This window comes from Panthera leo, chromosome C1 (assembly GCF_018350215.1).
Source record: "Panthera leo isolate Ple1 chromosome C1, P.leo_Ple1_pat1.1, whole genome shotgun sequence".
Taxonomy (NCBI): Eukaryota; Metazoa; Chordata; class Mammalia; order Carnivora; family Felidae; genus Panthera; species Panthera leo.
The window spans coordinates 110,238,776-110,257,768 of record NC_056686.1 but is presented as its reverse complement, the minus strand read 5'-3'; the positions used below and the strand labels follow the sequence as shown (position 1 = coordinate 110,257,768).

Sequence of the window (18,993 nt, the reverse complement as noted above, 5' to 3'; positions counted from 1 at the left end):
CGAACGTTTATTGGGACATAATAGATGTCACACACTAATTAGGCTCTTTTTAGCAATCTTCTCAAAATTATCTATGGAATACATACTATTAGCATCCACATTTTATAACCCAGAACACTGATGAGTTTCAAAGAAGGGAAGTTGCCAAGGATGAAAAGATGATTTCCTTCAAATACTAAATATCAGTGACTTATAAACTGTGTCATTTCAGAAAATGAAAGAATTTATAAAGTTTATTTTTGCCTTAGCCAGCTCATATCAAACTATTTTATTTTTTAAGTAAACTCTACACCAAACATGAGGCTTGAACTCATGACCCCAAGATCAAGAATCATATGCTCTACTGACTGAGCCAGTGAGGCACTCCAAACTATCTTACCTTTTAAAAGCTAACTTTGTTGGGGCCTCTGGCAAGCTCAGTCAGTAGAGCATAAGACTCTTGATCTCCGAGTCAGGAGTTCAAGTCCTACAATGGATGTGGAACCTATTTAAAACAAAACAAAACAAAACAAACTTTGTTGTCTCTCCAACCTTTTTTTGGGTCATACATTCATCTGGAGCCAACAAGCGCTCTAAAGAAAAATCTCCAAATTGTGAAGAAAACAGGCATATTTCCTCTCAGAAATATCAAAGCTAGAATGTTTAGCTTTTTCTTTTTTATTCAGTGACCAGTATCTGTGCCGTGGCTAGACCTCATTGGCTATGATACTGCAGTACACCCAGCTAGAATGTTTAGCTATTAAAGAGATTCCCCCAACTAGCTTCACATCGAGCGACTGAACTGTAGTGGCTCCCGAAGAGGCAGGCTCCCTCCTTCCAAGTCACCCTCATCAGAGAACACCTACTGAGTAGCAAGCCAGAGGTTTGGACCAGAATGTCCCATTCAAAGACTCTTCAAAGTGTCCAAACCTTCAAGTTTGGCCTATGAAGGAAAAAAACCTTAATTTGGGAGTGAGAAAATAGTGCTTAAGGACCACTGCCTCCAAACCTACATTCTGCAACAGTCCAAGAAAAAAGGCCAAGTACCCATGTACCTCAGGGCTATGGGCTCCATGATGCTTGGCAGTTATCCTCAGGTGTAACTGCTTTCCAGCAAGCTTCTTCCTGGACTTCCAGGTTAAGCATGATGCCAATGCTGTCTCACAGTCATGACTATCCTCCTTTCTTTAAGAATTTTAAATGACGATACAGATCTGGTTTAATTCTTCCTTTTGCATTTATATTTGGGGACCCCTGTTTGGGTTTTGTTTGTTTTGTTTTTTTAAGTGGGCTCCATGCCCAACATGGGGCTTGAACTCATGGCCCTGGGATCAAGAATTGTATGCTATACTGACCGAGCCAGCCAGGGGCCCCCTTAATTCTTCCTTTCACATTGAGATAAGACTATTGCTTCCTATACCAGTTTTATACATTCTATTAGTTTTAAGAACTATAAACAGATTGAAATTATTAAACATGAAATCTTAGGAATCAAAAATAACACAGGAGCTAAAAAGATAAAATCTTAAAAAGGGGGCACCTGGCTGCATCAGTTGGTAGAGCATGCGTCAATTGATCCTGGGGTCATGAGTTAAAGTCCCATGCTGGGAGTAGAGAGGACTTAAAAAATACCACCAGGACCAAAACCGTGGTATGAGGTAGTCAACAGTGTAGCATATGAGCACATCACCCCATCTCACCCTTCTGAGAGGCAAGGTCAGGTTATCAAGGTCCACTAGTCAAGTCCGACACAGCAACCTACACCAAGTGTCTTCTACCATACAATTTCTGTGTAAGTCAGCTCCAGAGCCTGGGACAGTGGTGCTGGGCTGGGGTGTCATGCCCTCAGCAGCAGAATGGTACCTGGAGATTAATACTGAAAGCTGCGCTTGGTCTGGATATCATCAAGAATCTGCTGCAGCTCCTCATCTTCAAACCGCCCCTCCAGGCTACGAGAAGAAAACCAAAAGAACTAAGTGTCTCAGCGACTGACAATGTTCCCGATCTCTTTTTAACACACTGATCTTTGAGCACCGCTGTGCCCACTTCTCCATTTCAGCTCTACTTCCTGCATGCCATTCCTTTTAGAAACACTATGAAGTATTTCAAAGATTTAAAAAAGTATAGAAAATAAGGTAACCTTAATAGTTACTCCTACTTGATTTAGATTTCTTTGATAAACACAACAGAACAAATTAATGAATGGCTCTGTGTATGCTCCCTATCAAAATACCTTCCCCAGAATTAGCCATTATGCTAAATTTGGTATTTACCATTTCTATACTTATTTTATACCTATAATCTATCTCTCTCAAGTCATATGCAGCACTGTTTTTACTTTATAAGAAACGGCATCATTCTGTATATATCCTTCTACAATTTTCTTCACTCCAAATTCATTTTGGTATTTGATGTTATTCCAGTTCATTAATTTTTCATTGCTATATAAATGATTTTTTTATTCATGCCCATGTTTGACAGATTATCAAGTTCTGTTACCACGAACAATGCAGTAATGAGCACTAGAATACATGCCTTCTTATGAACTGTATGAGCTGCTTTCAGGGCATGTACCCAGGTATGGTTTTTGGGTCAGTGTATAATCATCTTTAACTTTACTAGATGTAGCTAAATTGTTCTCCAAAGTGAGTGACTGTACTAATTTGCACTCCTACCATCAGTGTATGAAAGATTCAGCTGTTCCACATTTTTGCTAACGGTGTGCTATAAAACCATCATTTTCATACCCTGTTAAAAAAGGCACTCCATTCAATGCTGATGATATCAGTCCATATTTTAAATGCACACACCATTTAGACACACTAATTCTACTTGTAGGAATCTATCCAACATACAGAACTCAGCACAGCCGGTACTAACCTTGGGATCAGAGCCTTTGACTCCTCAGCAGTCTCTGGGCAAAGGTTGGCCAAACAGGCCAACTCAAACTTATGAAGCTTCTTCTGCAGCAACAAGCTGATCACGGAGTAGAGAATCAAAACAAACAAAAATCAAAGAATGATGACTAGGAAAAAGAGAACCCAAAGGTACTTAGCAAGAAAGGTAAACAAGCAAAGCACTTGCAATCTTTCATATAGTTAGCTTGGCGGCCAAATCACACTTTCAGATCATTTCCTGGAGAACAGGAAGTTACAGTGAAATCAGACAGAGGCCACAAAAGTGAGCAGAGCACACAGGGCAAGAGAAGCCCTGTCATTTTAACTTTTGAAAAACCACCATATACACCTTAAGGACTACACAACCTTTTCCTCAGGAATTTATTTTGTTGTTATCTCCTCCCTTGTTTGGACACTGTGACAAGGAGGAAATTCTCTTTTAAACTTATCTACAAAATAAATATAGGCAAACCTTACTTTGTACAAATATGTGTGCAAACAGCATCTTATTTTAAATGCACAGTTCTAATTCAAATTGTATAAAACACTGTCAAATCCTATCTTGTTTTTTCACACATAGAGCTCTTAAAAGAGAGCTCATCCATGGTGGATTTGGTTTCAGAGAACACCTTAAACATCTGTTCGGAAACAAAACATTTACTGTGCGTATCATTCTATTACAAGCATATTAGTTATCACACAGAATTTAGAAAATACAGGACAGATAAATAAAAGCTACCCATATCACTACCTAAACAAAATCAATGTTATTATCTTAGCGTATCATTCCAAACACTTTTCTGTTTTAGAATATTCACTCACATTCATCACTTTTTGTCACTTAAAAAGCTATATCCATTTTCTAAAGAAAATATTGTAAACTTAGTTACTTGGGAAGAGGTTTCTAAAGAAGTGTAGTGTAGGTATGTATGTGGAGGGGTTTGTTGTAAAATGAACATATACTCATAAACAATACAAAAGATATCAAAAAGGTGAAGATAACCTGAAATCCTACCCAGAAATAACTAGTATTAACTTTTCCATGGAGATCACCTTCCCCTCCTCTGTAATTTCTTTTTTAAAACAAATGAGTCATAACAAATGTCATTCTGTGATTGGCCTTTTTCCAATCAACAACACAGATGTTTTCCTATTAGTACACACATAATAGCACCCTGAACATGGCACTCCACTAAAAGGCTGTGCCATAATTTATATATCAAATTTCCTGCTGTTGAACATTTCAACTGTCTCAATTATTCATTTTAAGTAATGTTTTTTGAACATTATGTGTACTTCTTTGTGTATTTGATCGATTACTGTGTGATTTAGTTTTGATTACTGTGCATTTTTTTTAAAGATTTAATTTTTAAGTTCTATGCCCAACGTGGGGCTTGAACTTACAACCCTGACATAGAAGGTTGGCTGCTCCACCAACTGAGCCAGCCAAGTGCCCCAATTACTGTGTGTTTTAAAGATAAATTCCTGGAAGTCAAATTATCCAGAGGATATGAATGTCTTTAAGTTTATTTATTTTGAGAGAGAGAGGGAGGGAGGGTGAGAGGGATAGAGAGAGAGAACAAGCAGGGGAGGGGCAGAGAGAGAGGGGAACAGAAGATCCGAGAAGTGGGTTCTACGCTGACAGCAGAGAGCCCAGTATGGGGCTTGAACTCAGGAACTGCGAGATCGTGACCTGAGCCGAATTCTAGAGTCAGACACTTAACCGAGTCACCCAGGCGCCCCTTTTTCTAATCTTTTCAAATCTACTTAGCTCTTTTACCATTTTTTGATTTCCTTGAAGATGAGCATAATTTCATGTGAATTAGCTAGCCATTTAAAGTTCTGATTCAAATCAAGCCTCTAATTGGAGACGGTGTCCATTTTCAAAAACTGGTGTCACCTCTTTCTTAATTATTTGCTGGGAGTTTTCAATGTTAAGGATACCAATTCTTTCCCTGTTTATTTATACTTATATTTTGCATGCGGCATTTTATTTGACGTAGGGGAGTTTAAAGATATTTATACAAATTCTTTTTTTTATTCAGTATTTATTTAGTGCCCACAATGAGTCTGACAGTGATGAATACGACCAAGTTCCTGCCCTCACAAAGCTTATATTCAACTGAAATCACTCAAGTTTCCCCACATTTAAAGTCCTACTAACCACAGCCAAAATAATACGTATATTCACTCACATTGTCACATAACACTTTTATTCGCCATGGTTTATATTCCAATCCTTAATTCCTGAGGAATTAAATTCGGTGTAAGATACAGTGTTCAGGGGTGCCTGGGTGGCTCGGTCAGTTAAGTGTCCAACTCTTGGTTTTGGCTCAGGTCATGATCTCACAGTTTGTGAGTTTGAGCCCTGAGACAGGCTGTGTGCTGACAGGGCAGAGGCTGCCTGGCAATCACTCTCTCCCTCTCTTCTCTGCCCCCCCCCCCCCCACTCTCTCTCAAAATAAATAAATAAACCTTAAAAAAAGGGGAGGGGGTATGTGTCTGGGTGGCTCATTCGGTTAAACGTCTGACTCTTGATATCAGCTCAGGTCATGATCTCAGTTTGAGGGACAGAGCCCCATGTCAGGCTCTGTGCTGACAGCATGGGGCCTGCTAAGGAATCTCTCTCTGCCCCTCCCCAACTCAAAATAAATAAACTTTAAAAACGTGATATAGTGTTCAAACTTTGTTTTAAAGTATTTCCCCACTAACCTACAATGCCATATACTGGACTCACACAAAATATGATAGAATTGTATTTGAATTTGTTGTCATTTACGACAAATTCTTCATTTTTCTTAGAAAATTTTTTCTGACAATTCTTACAATTTTAAGATCATTTTATTAGCCTCCTCCCCCCCCCCCCCCATTTCCTTGAGGTTGCAGAATGGCACAAAATATATACAGTAATTTGGGGAGAACCAACATGTTTACAATCCTGAGACCATTTGTTCACGAAGGTATAAGCCTACCTTCATCTACTCAGGTCACCTCACAGGCCCAACACTGCACACTCCCCTCCCATCTTTCCTCAGTGTGTACACCCACACTTTCTAGAACAGACTGTATACTTCAGATATAATTTTATCACCTTCATTTTCTGCACACTTAACATGTCAACATCTTTCATTTGCTACAATATTTTTTTAATTTTTTTTTAACCTTTATTTATTTTTGAGACAGAGAGAGACAGAGCATGAATGGGGGAGGGTCAGAGAGAGGGAGACACAGAATCTGAAACAGGCTCTAGGCTCTGAGCTGTCAGCACAGAGCCCGATGCGGGACTCGAACTCACAGACTGCGAGATCACGACCTGAGCCGAAATCGGACACTTAACCAACCGACTGAGCCACCCAGGTGCCCCGCTACCACAATTTTAATAACAATATAGTAGTTCACCAAATGATTTACCACTTTATTTAATTACTATTGAATGTTTAGGTTGCTTTTCTTTTTTTTTCTTTTTACCCTTGGCTATTAGAAATATCTCCCTGAAAAATGTGTATATATATCTTTTTTGTACACTTGCTTTTCCTAAGGACAGTACTTCTCAAACATTTTCTCTGGAACACAGCAGACAAGTACCCCTAGGCGACCTGGGCACATGGGCTCAAATGACTTTCTGCATCTACAAGTAGGGTTTTAAGTCTTGTAATTTAATTCAAGAATTTATACACAGTTTTTGTTTTACTCCACAGTATGCTGGTATCTGTTTGTTTTAATGTAGAAATGTTTTAAAATCACCTACCATTAAATTAAACTGCTACTTGAGGAAGATGTTTCTCCTGTGGCCTCCTATATGCCCCAGAGCATCACTGTTTCCCAGGTTACATCCAACTCAATTTGAGAAGCAATGCCTTGGGAAAAAATGCTGAAACCCACCTTCTGAAAGGTACAGTTCCTGATTTATATTTACAAACATATAAAGATCTTGAGGGGAGCCTGCGTGGCTCAGGTCATGATCCCGTGGATCATGGGTTTGAGCCCTGCATCTGGCCCTGTGCTGACAGCTGGAGCCTGGAGCCTGCTTCAGATTCCGTGTCTCCCTCTCTCTCTCTCTCCCTCCCCCTCATGCTCTGTCTCTTTCTCTCAAAAATAAACATTAAAAACAATTAAAATTAAAATACAAAAAAAAAGATCTTGAAGACATTTCAGGTGAATAATAAATAAATAAGCCCATTTTATTAAAACAGCCACCACCACAAATCACTTGTGTGTTGTTTATAGGTGTATATATGTATGTGAATGCATGGAAAAAATCTGGAAGAATAACAACAAACTGCCAATAGTGGTTACTGTACAGGATGACCATGGGGATTTCAGGTACCGGAAAAGGTGATCAAAGAGCATTCTGGTGATCAAAGAGCCGTTTTTAAATTTCTGACAAAGACATTATTTTTCTTACGTTCATGGTATAGATGATGCCCATTGGGTGCTGGTGCTGGTGGTGCTGGTGGTGCTGGTGGTGCTGGTGGCGCTGGTGGCGCTGGTGGTGCTGGAAGCAAAAGTATTTTACGCGCAGACATCCACGAATTTGGATTAATAAAAACTTTCCCTTAGCACTCACCTGCGGACACTGGCAATAGTCTCTCTGTTTTTGAAACGACTGAAACGGGCTGTGTAATTTAAAGTTTTCATGAAGACCTCAGAAAGTTCCTGTTCATCCTCTGCACTCTCATTCTGTTGCTTTCGATGCTCCAGAAGCATGTGAACTTCTGAATTTAGTAGTGTCTCCGCTGTTTCAAACTCTATTTGTGAGAAGCACAAATGTCAGCTGAAAATATTCCTTCAAAAGACAGCTTCTAAATGTTCATTTTGCTTTCGAGATTAACAGCAAGTTTGCATCCCTGCATAAATCCAGAGGCCGCATATCCCACAGCTTCACCTTCAGCCAGACCTGCCTACCACAAGGCACAGAAGAGTTCATGAGACTAAAATTTAGTTCAGTGGGGCCAGACAGTTTCTAACATCAGAGAACCTGACCTGGACGTGCTATTAAATAATGACACGTCATTATCCTAATTAGGCCAGTTACTGATTCCAAAAGGGAGCATAACCAACAATTATTTCTCTTTAGCTTGCATGAGCTCCTAATGTAGTTCCATAATACTAATACTATACCCTCAATTTTAATAATTATTCCACATTAGGGAGGGCCAAGGGTTTGGAAACACACAATAATGCACCCCCAATTCTATTTTAGTACCTGAATGAATCTATTATCTACTCATTCACCCAGATCACGTACTTGGCATTGGGCCTGAGGCCAGAAGTCCCTACTCCCTACCTTCCAGGTTTCATAGTCTTATGTATTTACCAACTAAACCTATTTCAAATATTTACCATCACACAAATCTCCTGCCCTTGATACCCATTTATTTTTTTAGTTTCAAGTTTTTTAAGTTCTAGTGAGTTAACATACAGTGTAATATTAGTTTCAAGTATATAATTTAGGGATTTATCACTTATACATGACACCCAGTGCTCATTACAAGTGCCCTCCTTAATACCCATCACCCATTTAACTCATCCCCCCGGCCCCACTTCCCCTCCAGCAACCTTGTTTTTTTTTCCTATAAAGAGTCTGTTTTCTGATTTGCCCCTCTTTTTTTCTTTTCCCCTATGTACATCTGTTCTGTTTCTTAAATTCCACATATGAGTGAAATCAATGTCTTTCTCTTATGGCACTTAGCATTATACTCTCTAGCTCCATCCATGTCATTGTAAATAGCAAGATTTCATTCTTTTTATGGCTAAGTAATATTCCACTGAGTGTGTACGAGTGTGTAAGTTCACATATATATGTTATATATATATGCACATGCCACATTTTTATCTATTCATCATTTGATGGACATTTGGGCTCGCTCATTTAAAATAATCCTCAGTCGGGGTGCCTGGGTGGCTCAGTCTGCTAAGCATCTGACTTAGGCTCAGGTCATGATCTCATGGCTCGTGAGTTCGAGCCCCGCATTGGGCTCTGTGCTGACAGCTCAGAGCCTGGAGCCTGCTTCAGATTCTGTGTCTCCCTCTCTCTCTGCCCCTCCCCCACTCATGCCATGTCTCTGTCTCTCAAAAATAAACATTTAAAAAAATTTCTTTAAATAATCCTGTCGGTTGAGCATTTGACTTTGGCTCAGGTTATATATAATCTCACGGTTCATGAGTTCAAGCCCTGCACGGGGCTCACTGGTATCAGCCTGACAGCGCAGAGCCTGCTTCAGACCCTCTGTCCCCTCTCTCTCTGCCCTTGCCACACTTGCTCTCAAAAATAAAAAATAAACATTAAAAAAAATCCTCTTGGAGCACGTGGGTAGCTCAATCAGTTAAATGTACAACTCTTGATTTTGGCTCAGGTCATAATCTCAAGGTTTCTGAGTTCAAGTCCCACACTGGAGTCTACACTGGCAGCATGGAGCCTGCTTGGGATTCTCTCTTTCTCTCTGCCCTTCCCCTGCTTGTGCCCTCTTTCTGAAAACAAACTTAAAAAAAAAAAAATTATAATAATCCTCATGAACAGTAAGAATACCAGTAAGCAGTCTTTAAAAACTAGTTTTAAAAGATAAATAAATTAAAAAACTAGGTTTTTCCATAATATATGGCAAACTTTCCCTATATTTTCAGAATAACATTATCTCCTTGGGAAACCAGTGTCTCCCTTGCATCCCACAGGAGCATACATTCCTAATAATTATTATAAAGTATTAGAGCTGGTTTCTGCCTTTTCTTTATCAGGGAGTTCCTCCAGAGTAGGAACCATTCATAAACATGGATTCATGTTTCTAATCCCACACTGATGAAGACTAATGAGGAAAACCCCAAATTATGTGCAATTTAGCATTTCCATGGGATCTGGGTATGTTTACTCTCGGGAAATCACTAATACCACTATCAGAGGGGTGGCCCCCCTCTCTCGGGCCAGGTGACAAGAGCTCCACTCTGCTTTCACAACAGTCTGTGCTGGGGGAGGGTGGCAGCAGGAGGAAACAGTATTTTTACTTGCAAGGTTCTCATTACTTCTGAATCTAACAGGCACCAAAAAGCTATTTTCTACTCAAGGTCAGCAGAATTTGAACAAGAGGAACTCAGAGCCAATTCCTGTCCAGCCCAGGTCACTGCCTGTTACTCACTGGTGAAGTGACGTACAAGTGAAGAAACTACTGCTTTCAAAGCAATGAGCTGAGAAAGCAGTAAATATTAGGAGCGTAGGACTCCACAGCTCTGAAGTGACAGTCACAAGTGACATAAGAGAACAAAAAGCAGCAGCAGCAGCTAAAAAGTGGGTTAATCTCAACTTCTGAGGCTGCTGCATTGATACAGACTCAGAAAATGGAAATCAGGGGCATCTGGGTGGCTCAGTTAGTTAAGCATCTGACTCTTGGTTTCAGCTCAGTTCATGATCTCATGGTTTCTAAGTTCCAGTCCATGCTGACACTGCAGAGCCTGTTTGGGATTCTCTCATTCCTTCTCTCTGCGCCTCCCCCACTTGTGGGCAAGCTCTCTCAAAATAAACAAACTTAAAGAAAAAAAAGAAAATGGAAACCAATAGGCTAAACAAGAATTACTAGTAAGAATCATCTCCATGTTTGTTACAGCTATTGCTGCTTTTAAGGCTCCTGGAAAATTGGCCAAGTAAGATATGCCTCCCTTTCCGTACCAAGCAAAATTTACCTGTTAAATATAACAGAACAGAACTGTCAGAACACCAGGAAGTCACCTGTTCCTATTCTTTACTGAGGGTAATGTCCAAGTACTATTTATACATCACTTTCACTCCTTTCAAACAATGAAAGGTCAAAGCAGCCAAACTATGCATGTTACTCTTCCTCTGTACTGATCTTTTAAGAACCATAGCCACAATTTATTAATCCAAATCATTTATCAATTCATCCAAATTATTTATCAATTCCTTCCTATAAGAAGGAAAAATATTCCTTGACCAGTACCTCAACTGGGAATTTTCTTTTTTATTAAAAAAAAAAAATTAATGTATGTTTATTCTTCAGAGAGAGCAAGAGAGAGCGAGTGCGCACGCGTGCACAAGCAGGGTAGGGGCAGAGAAGGAGATACAGCATCCGAAGCAGGCTCCAGGCTCTGAGCTGTCAGCACAGAGCCTGATGCAGGACTCGAACTCACAAACCATGATATCATGACCTGAGCTGAAGTTGGACACTTAACTGAGCCACCCAGGGGCCCCTCCACTGGGAATTTTGAGGACGCTTCATTACAAACATTATGATAAAGGTAGCAATTTCAGATGGTCTTCTACTACAAAATTTTCTCTCTAGTACAAAATATTCTAGGGGATTTCTTTAATTAAGGGAGGGAGGGACTGGGATCATACAAACCTTTTTGGAAAAAATGGCTTACTTACTAGTTTTTTCAGTAGAATTGCTGTTAATTATATCACATGGATAAAGGACAAATTGTATTTTCAGGCAAACATGCTGTGAAAACTACCACTACAAACTCTCAGATGCTTTCAGTTGCCTCATGCATTCTTTCTGTCCTAAAATGAATTAGCACACATTTGTTTGCTTGCTATCTACAGCAAAGGCTTTCCTTAACTTTTAAGTACTTACTGTTGTTTCTATATATCTTCACATTTTTTTTAAGTCAAGTCTACCCCCAAAATAGGGCTTGAATTCACAACCCCCGACATAGAGTCAAATGTGGTACTGGCTGAGCAAACCAGGTGCCCCCATCTTCACATGTTCTAAACTACATAATAAACACTGTGTCGTCCTCCCCCCCCATATGAGCTGAGAAGTTAAAGATAAGAGATATTCAGAACTCTGACATACCATTACTTGACAGAATCTAAGATCTAATTATACCAAATTCAATAAAATTTTCATGTGTACCAGATGCTACCTGCCTTTATCAAAACAAATATTTTCAGAGTGTAAAAAATAAAAAGTACCTAGATAAAACCCAAGTACAATAAGCTTTATCATACATTAAGAAAGCATCTCTCAGTTATTACACTTACACACACACACACACACACACACACACACTTCTATTCTGCCAAAAACTTCTATGAAGCTATCCTATGGAAATTTGACATTGAGCCTATGAAATAAAAAACTGGAAGCCACCTATATGCTTATCAACAGATAAATAGTATTATGGTAAACCACTAAGTATATCCGGCCCTTTAAGAGAATAAGACAGGAGTGCCTGGCTGGCTGAGTCAGCAGAGCAAGCAACTCTTGACCTCCAGGCCATGAGTTCAAGCCCCACAATGGGCCTGGAGTTTAAAAACAAAACAAAAAAAAAGTTCTACACAATATATTGTCAAAAAATTTCTTTATTAAAAGAAATTTTTTTAAAATGTTTATTTTTGAAAGAGAGAGACAGAGCACAAGCGGGGGAAGAGCAGAGAGAGAGGGAAACACAGAACCTGAAGCAGGCTCCAGGCTCTGAGCTGTCAGCACAGAGCCTGACTTGGGGCTGGAACTCATGAACTGTGAGATCATGACCTGAACCAAAGTCGGACGCTCAACTGACTGGGTCACCCAGGCACCCCTACCGTCAAAATTTTTAAAGGCTGTAGCACTTCTTTTGTATAATCTCATTTTTACAAAGAAAAATAGTGTATGTGTATATTAATAAATAAACATAAAATTAGTCTGGAAGGATAAGCACTAAATTGTTTACAGTAGTTTCCTCTGGGTGAAAAGGGTGTAGAGTTTCAGTTTTTATCGTGGATATAACAATTTTAAAATTATTGGGTAATTTTAAGATTATTGTTAAGGTGGATACTGTGAAGATTTAGTTTGCATTTTCCACTATCTGTAAAATATGGTTATTTTAAAATCTTAAGCTTCTTGCCTATTTTTGGCTTCTAAATTACAAATAAAGTACATCAGCTAACATTAACAACTCAGGCAACAGATGTTGGCGACAATGTGGAGAAAGAGGATCTCTTTTGCACAGCTCATGGGAATGCAAACTGGTGCAGCCACTCTGGACAACAGTATGGAGGTTCTACAAAAAATTAAAAATAGAACTACCCTACGACCCAGCAATTGCACTACTAGGTATTTATCCAAGGGATACAGGTGTGTTGTTCCGAAGGGACACATGCACCCCGATGTTTATAGCAGCACTATCAACAATAGCCAAAGTATGGAAAGAGCCCAAATGTCCATCAGCAGATGAATGGATAAAGAAGATGTGGTATATGTATACAATGGGGTATTACTCGGCAATCAAACCCAATGAAATCTTGCCATTTGCAACTACGTGGATGGAACTGGAGGTATCATGCTAAGCGAAATTAGTCAAAGACAAAAATCATATGACTTCACTCATATGAGAACTTTAAGACACAAAACAGATGAACACAAGGGAAGGGAAGCAAAAATAATATAAAAACAGGGAGGGGGACAAAACACAAGAGACTCTTAAATATGGAGAACAAACAGAGGGTTACTGGAGGGGTTGTGGGAGGGGGAATGGGCTAAATGGGTAAGAGGCATTAAGGATTCTACTCCTGAAATCATTGTTGCACTAAAACCTAACTAACTTGGATGTAAATTAAAAAACTAAAATAAAAAAAGGAAAAAAATAAATTACAAATAAAATACATCACACTGCACAAAGGAAGTTCCCTGACAGTAAAATGTGCTGTACTTGTAGGTAGTCCTCTGACAAAGGCTCTCCTTGACCCAAACTCTAGCCAGGCTCCTCTGAGTCCTCCTTTTGGGACTCAACCTTGGCCCAGAAAGTCTTTAACAAAACACTAACATAATTTCTAACAGCTCAAGGCCATGTTCCTAGGATGACCTTAGCCTCTTTAAAGCTCCTGCCTCTGAAAACCCAAGTCTGCCCAAGAAATTTACTGTTTGTCCCGCCAACACCTGAAGGTAGGGCCTCCTCCGTCAGTTCACAGTGAGAGCTGTGGGAGAGGATAAGTTTAACTCTTGCAAGCGCCAGTTAACAAACCCAAATGGGTTTCAAATCGACCACCCCCCCCCCTTCCCGGTTTTTGTAATTTTTCACTTCCCTGATCCTATGGAGACCCCACTCACCTCCTCCCCATTTCTTTATTCTGCCTTTAAAAGGCGCAGTCACTCTGCACACATCGGAAGTTCAGTCCACGCTAGTCTCTTTTTCCTTTTGCAACCTTACATTACCTTTTTTTTTTTTTTTAATCGGCTCCTTGCCCAATGTGGGGCTTGAACGCATGACCCTGAGATCAAGAGTCGCATGCTCTACTGGCTGAGCCAGCCAAGCGCCCTTGGAATGGCACATTAATGATTAATGATGATGTCCTTACCACTTTAACTAGTGTCGCTTTGTTCATCCTTGCCACATTCCTGCAGCACTTCGCAGTTTACCGGGTAAATTACTTAAACGAGTAGCAAGAGGCTGCTCAGGGGTGGCGTGAAGCGGGGCGCCCCCGGTTCCAAGGCAGCAGGCGTGGAATCCGACTGGCCCCTCTAGAGGTACAGTGGCGGTGCGGGCCCAGGCCCCTCCCACGGCCGCATCCCCCATTCTCCCCGCCAGTCTCCTAGCCGGGAACCCGCCCAGCTGCCCGCCGCGGCCTCGGGCGAGGCACAGGGCGACGCCAGGTTTGCGGCGACCACGCGGGACAGCGGGGGCAGTCGCGCAGCCCCAGCCCCACCTTTGGGAAAGATAAGCTGTGAGGCATCCTCCTCTACGTCGCCGGCCCGCGGGTCGCTACCTCCGGCCGCCATCGCCACGAAACGCCACACCACGCCGCGCGTCCCACTCACACCGCCGGAAGCGGAAGCGCGGGTCCCGGCCACGGAAGGGGCGTGGTCGGAGGATGGGTTGGGCTTCCACCAGGAAGCTGGTGGGGGTGGCGCGGCTCTCTGGGATTCCCAGGCGGACAAGGGCGACGGAGTCCCGGAGCTTTTTGGGGAGTCGAGGGTCCCTTTGTCGTGCGTCCTCGGACTGGTCAACTGACCTTTCTGAGCCTCAGCTTCCTCGCCTGTCGTAAGGCCTGCTTCCTAGAGCCGGGGGAAGGATTAGATGAAACGCGGGAACGCGCTAATTGACCCTAGGAACTCGTCTTGAGGGAAAGCTGGGTTAGTGACGCCGAAAACACAGTGGAATTTCTTTGAACGCTTAAGTATTTTAAAAAATGTGATCGATTTGTAGTGAATTATTCTGATACTTCTGAGCACGTGGGAAGTGATGCTGAGAGACCTTTAATACATCTGTTGGAACATTTGGATGATACACAGAAATGTAAGCAAATGAAAAACGATGCTGTTTTCGGCTTGGGAGAAAATAGAAGATTGTACAACAAAGGAAGGAATTAGTGCATTATTTGTCTCTGTGGTGAACAGTGTTTAATTGTCCTTTAAACTGTGTTTACAAATGATGAATTAAGGGGCGCCTTGGGTGGCTCAGTCGGTTAAGCCTAAGACTTAACAGGTCATGATCTCCCAGTTATGGGTTCCAGCCCCACATCTGGCTCTCTGCTGTCAGAGCAGAGCCTGCTTGGGACCCTCTGTCCCCCTCTCTCTCTGCCCCTCCCCTGATCACACGTGCTCTCTCTCTCACACACAAAAATAAATCAACATTAAAAATATATATATTACTTGACAATATGTAATCTGTATTCTTTTGATTTATAAATATAGTAATTTTTACAAAATTAATTTGCTGTATATCTGTATTTCCAGAAGAAAATTACTGGGTAAAATAATAGTAGGTTATATAGCATAGGCAGACTGTTTGAAAATGTTTTCCTATACGGTTCATTCATTGGATGCGCAGGAAAAATGTCCTGATGAGGAGTCTGGGGACATGCAGCAGCTGGGTGTGGGAAATGGGCCTGGAACTCAGTATAGGCCTTTTTCTTCCATCTGTCCAACCAACAGGCCATTACAAGCACCAAATACCTACTGGACCTTACCATGTGCTGGCCAACATCAAGCTGGATACCCAACACTTGGTATCTTCTATATACACACAGCAGGAAAGAAGTGAACAGGTGAAGAAAGTAAGGAGAAAATGCACACTGTGATGTTTGCAAGGTGGAAGGTCTACAACATTTTCATTCAGGAAACCTTTATAAACACTCATGTGGAAAGCCCTGGGGTTAAAAAGATGATTGTCATAAATATGTCCCCACAAGATGACCAAAAGCAGCTGATGCAAAATCTGGGCTTATTTTCCATAACAAAAGACAGAAAATGGCAAGTGGTCAGAGAAAAGAAAGTGAAAGAAAATGCTATAGAAAGATACATAGTGGGGCGCCTGGGTGGCTCAGTCGGTTAGGCGTATGACTTCAGCTCAGGTCATGATCTCACAGTCTGTGAGTTCGAGCCCCGCATCCGGCTCTGTGCTGACAGCTCAGAGCCTGGAGCCTGCTTCAGATTTTGTGTCTCCCTCACTCTCTGCCCCTCCCCTGCTCATGCTCTGTCTTTGTCTCAAAAAAAAAAAAAACATTAAAAAAAATTTTTTTTTAAGATACATAGAGAAAAAAGTTACTTGTGGTTGGGGGTAGGTGAGTCACAAGAGATATGAGGAGCAGGGGTGGGCACTGGAACTGTTCTTTAACATTTAGTCAAAACAGATGGGGGTAGTAACATGAATGAAATTATCAGGTACATACGAGGAATATTCACTCTTTGAGGTAAATTCATATTTCTTTTTTTTTTTTTTTTTTTTTTTATTTTTTTTTTTTCAACATTTTTTATTTATTTTCGGGACAGAGAGAGACAGAGCATGAACGGGGGAGGGTCAGAGAGAGAGGAAGACACAGAATCGGAAACAGGCTCCAGGCTCCGAGCCATCAGCCCAGAGCCTGACACGGGGCTCGAACTCACGGACCGCGAGATCGTGACCTGGCTGAAGTCGTACGCTTAACCGACTGCGCCACCCAGGCGCCCCTAAATTCATATTTCAATTTCCTTAAATGTCATTTTCATCATATAATTCTTGGGAAATGAAGGAAAACACTAATTATACAGAACTTACGCAAACACGTTTGCTGTAATACATATTTTATTAATGTTGCTCTACATTTTTTTCAACCAAAATAGTAATTTACAACTTTTGTAACCTTTTGGTGTGCTTCTCAAAGAATCTCTTGTAGACTGAATCACTAATGTCTTTCCTGGACCCAGGTATTCTGCCATTAATATAGTATGCTGATATGTTTCCCACTTCTCCCTATACTCAAAGTTAATGTTAAGAATCTCCCAATTTCATCTATTCTCTCAAAAATTAAAAAAAAAAAATCTTGGCACCTGCTGCTGGAAGTTGCCTGGTAAGTGTACAAAGGAAACCAAAGGAATAAACACGTGACCCCCTCCCTTTCACTATTAATACAATCTCTAGAGATACAATGGAATGGGGATGTGGGGAGGTTATGTAACTGTGCAAACCACCCTTGCCTTCCAGGTACAACAACTTCCTGGAGGCTGCCCTGAGAGTCCCACTCTTGGATTCTAAAGCCCGTCTGGGCAGTGTGCCCTGTGTTGGAACTGTTAAGACTCTCCCTGAAAAGCCCTCTTGAGGGCTTGAGGTCAAGCTGGGCTTACTTCAGCACTCACCCCTTTCAGAAAGCCTATCCTGACCTGAAGGTCTGAGCATAGTTATGCTTCCTCCTCCCACATGTCCAGAGTAGCTTAGGGGTCCCAGAGGTTTTGATACTTGCCTAGTGGTCCCCATCTACATCTGACACTGGATGACAGTCCAGATAGTCATCCAGCCATTGCAACAGTACACTGGGGCCTGGGCAAAGCCTTCCTGGCAGGTTACCTTGGAGGTTCACAGCCCTGTCACAAAGCAGAACATTTGGCTCAGAGTAGTAACTAGCTGTCTGGCTCATAAATGGCAGAACCAAGATTTGAGCTCAGGCCTAGCAGACTGCCAGCCTAAAGATTCCAGTATCAGCATCCTTGGTTACTTATTTGGTCAGAAACCAGGGTGGGATCAAAGAAGGAATGGCCATACTGGGGGTGGGAGGCTGGATTCGCAGCAGGAACCTGAGTGGCTGACAGGATGAATTTGAAACCTCTCTCTCCTGTTTGGTTCCCCTAGCAATAGGTACAGTCTTGAAACTGGAGGGGTCACTTGTTTTTTAATTTGCTCTAGCATACAGAACCTCATGGAAACAGAAAGTAAGCAGAGGGAAGAGATCCTAAAATCCTTGTCAGAGCTTCATTTCAGAATGAGGAAAACACTCAGAAGGGACAGCACTTGCATTACATTCCTCAGGACACTACTATGGTTCTTTGTGCAGTGTTGGTTCCGAGTCAAGTCCTTCAAGTATCTCAAAGCCAGGTCTTCAATCAAGGTCAGACCCCGAGTGATCTGGAAGCTTTAGAGCACTTACCCCACCTCTGCTCCCACAAGAAATAGCCCTGCCGATCTCTGATCAGGTGGCTTAGTTCACATTTCAAGACTATAGGGACGGCTAAAATAGCAAATGTTGGGTTATGCACATTTAACTACCACCACCTACCACCCACCCCCCAATCCCAAAAACCCACAATGATATGGCATCCCATGCTGTTTAACTGCAGGCAATAGTATAACACGCAGCAATTTCTAGAACAAGAATTTCTCTTTAAGAAACAGAGAATCCCTTTCACACCCTGCAGTGTTACTACCAATTTCTGTGTTTAACCAGTTGCTTGTAGTCTATTTCCAAATTATCCAGCCCTGACAGCACGTTATACCTGTAGCCACAGGCTTATGAGTTCTGCTAAGGGTAAGGGCCGCAGAACTGGGTATCTTAAAAACAAAACAAACAAAAAACCATCCTTGCAAATAAAGATTTAAACTTAAGACGGACAGGGGCGCCTGGGTGGCTCAGTCAGTTAAGCGGCCGACTTCGGCTCAGGCCATGATCTCTCAGTCTGTGAGTTCGAGCCCCGTGTCGGGCTCTGTGCGGACAGCTCAGAGCCTGGAGCCTGTTTCAGATTCTGTGTCTCCCTCTCTCTCTGACCCTCCCCCGTTCATGCTGTCTCTCTCTGTCTCAAAAATAAATAAAAACGTTAAAAAAAATTAAAAAAAAAATAAACTTAAGACGGACAGTCCAAACACATGTGTATTGGTATGTTTGAAAAACTGTTCTGGGCCATTTTCTTCAAACACTTAGCCTCTTTTCTGGGCCATCCAA

At 41.5% G+C, this 18,993-nt stretch overlaps 1 protein-coding gene across 1 annotated transcript; it reads right to left on the bottom strand.

The window, feature by feature from the left end:
* Positions 1 to 1,282: 1,282 nt before the first annotated feature.
* On the bottom strand, positions 1,283 to 14,651 carry POLR2D (RNA polymerase II subunit D). The gene is made up of 4 exons (XM_042954074.1): positions 14,512 to 14,651; positions 7,444 to 7,624; positions 2,860 to 2,955; positions 1,283 to 1,928 (listed from the first exon to the last, which is right to left on the bottom strand). The coding sequence occupies exons 1-4, from the start codon at positions 14,582 to 14,584 to the stop codon at positions 1,850 to 1,852; spliced, it is 429 nt and encodes a 142-aa protein (XP_042810008.1). The 5' UTR covers positions 14,585 to 14,651; the 3' UTR covers positions 1,283 to 1,849.
* Positions 14,652 to 18,993: the final 4,342 nt, after the last annotated feature.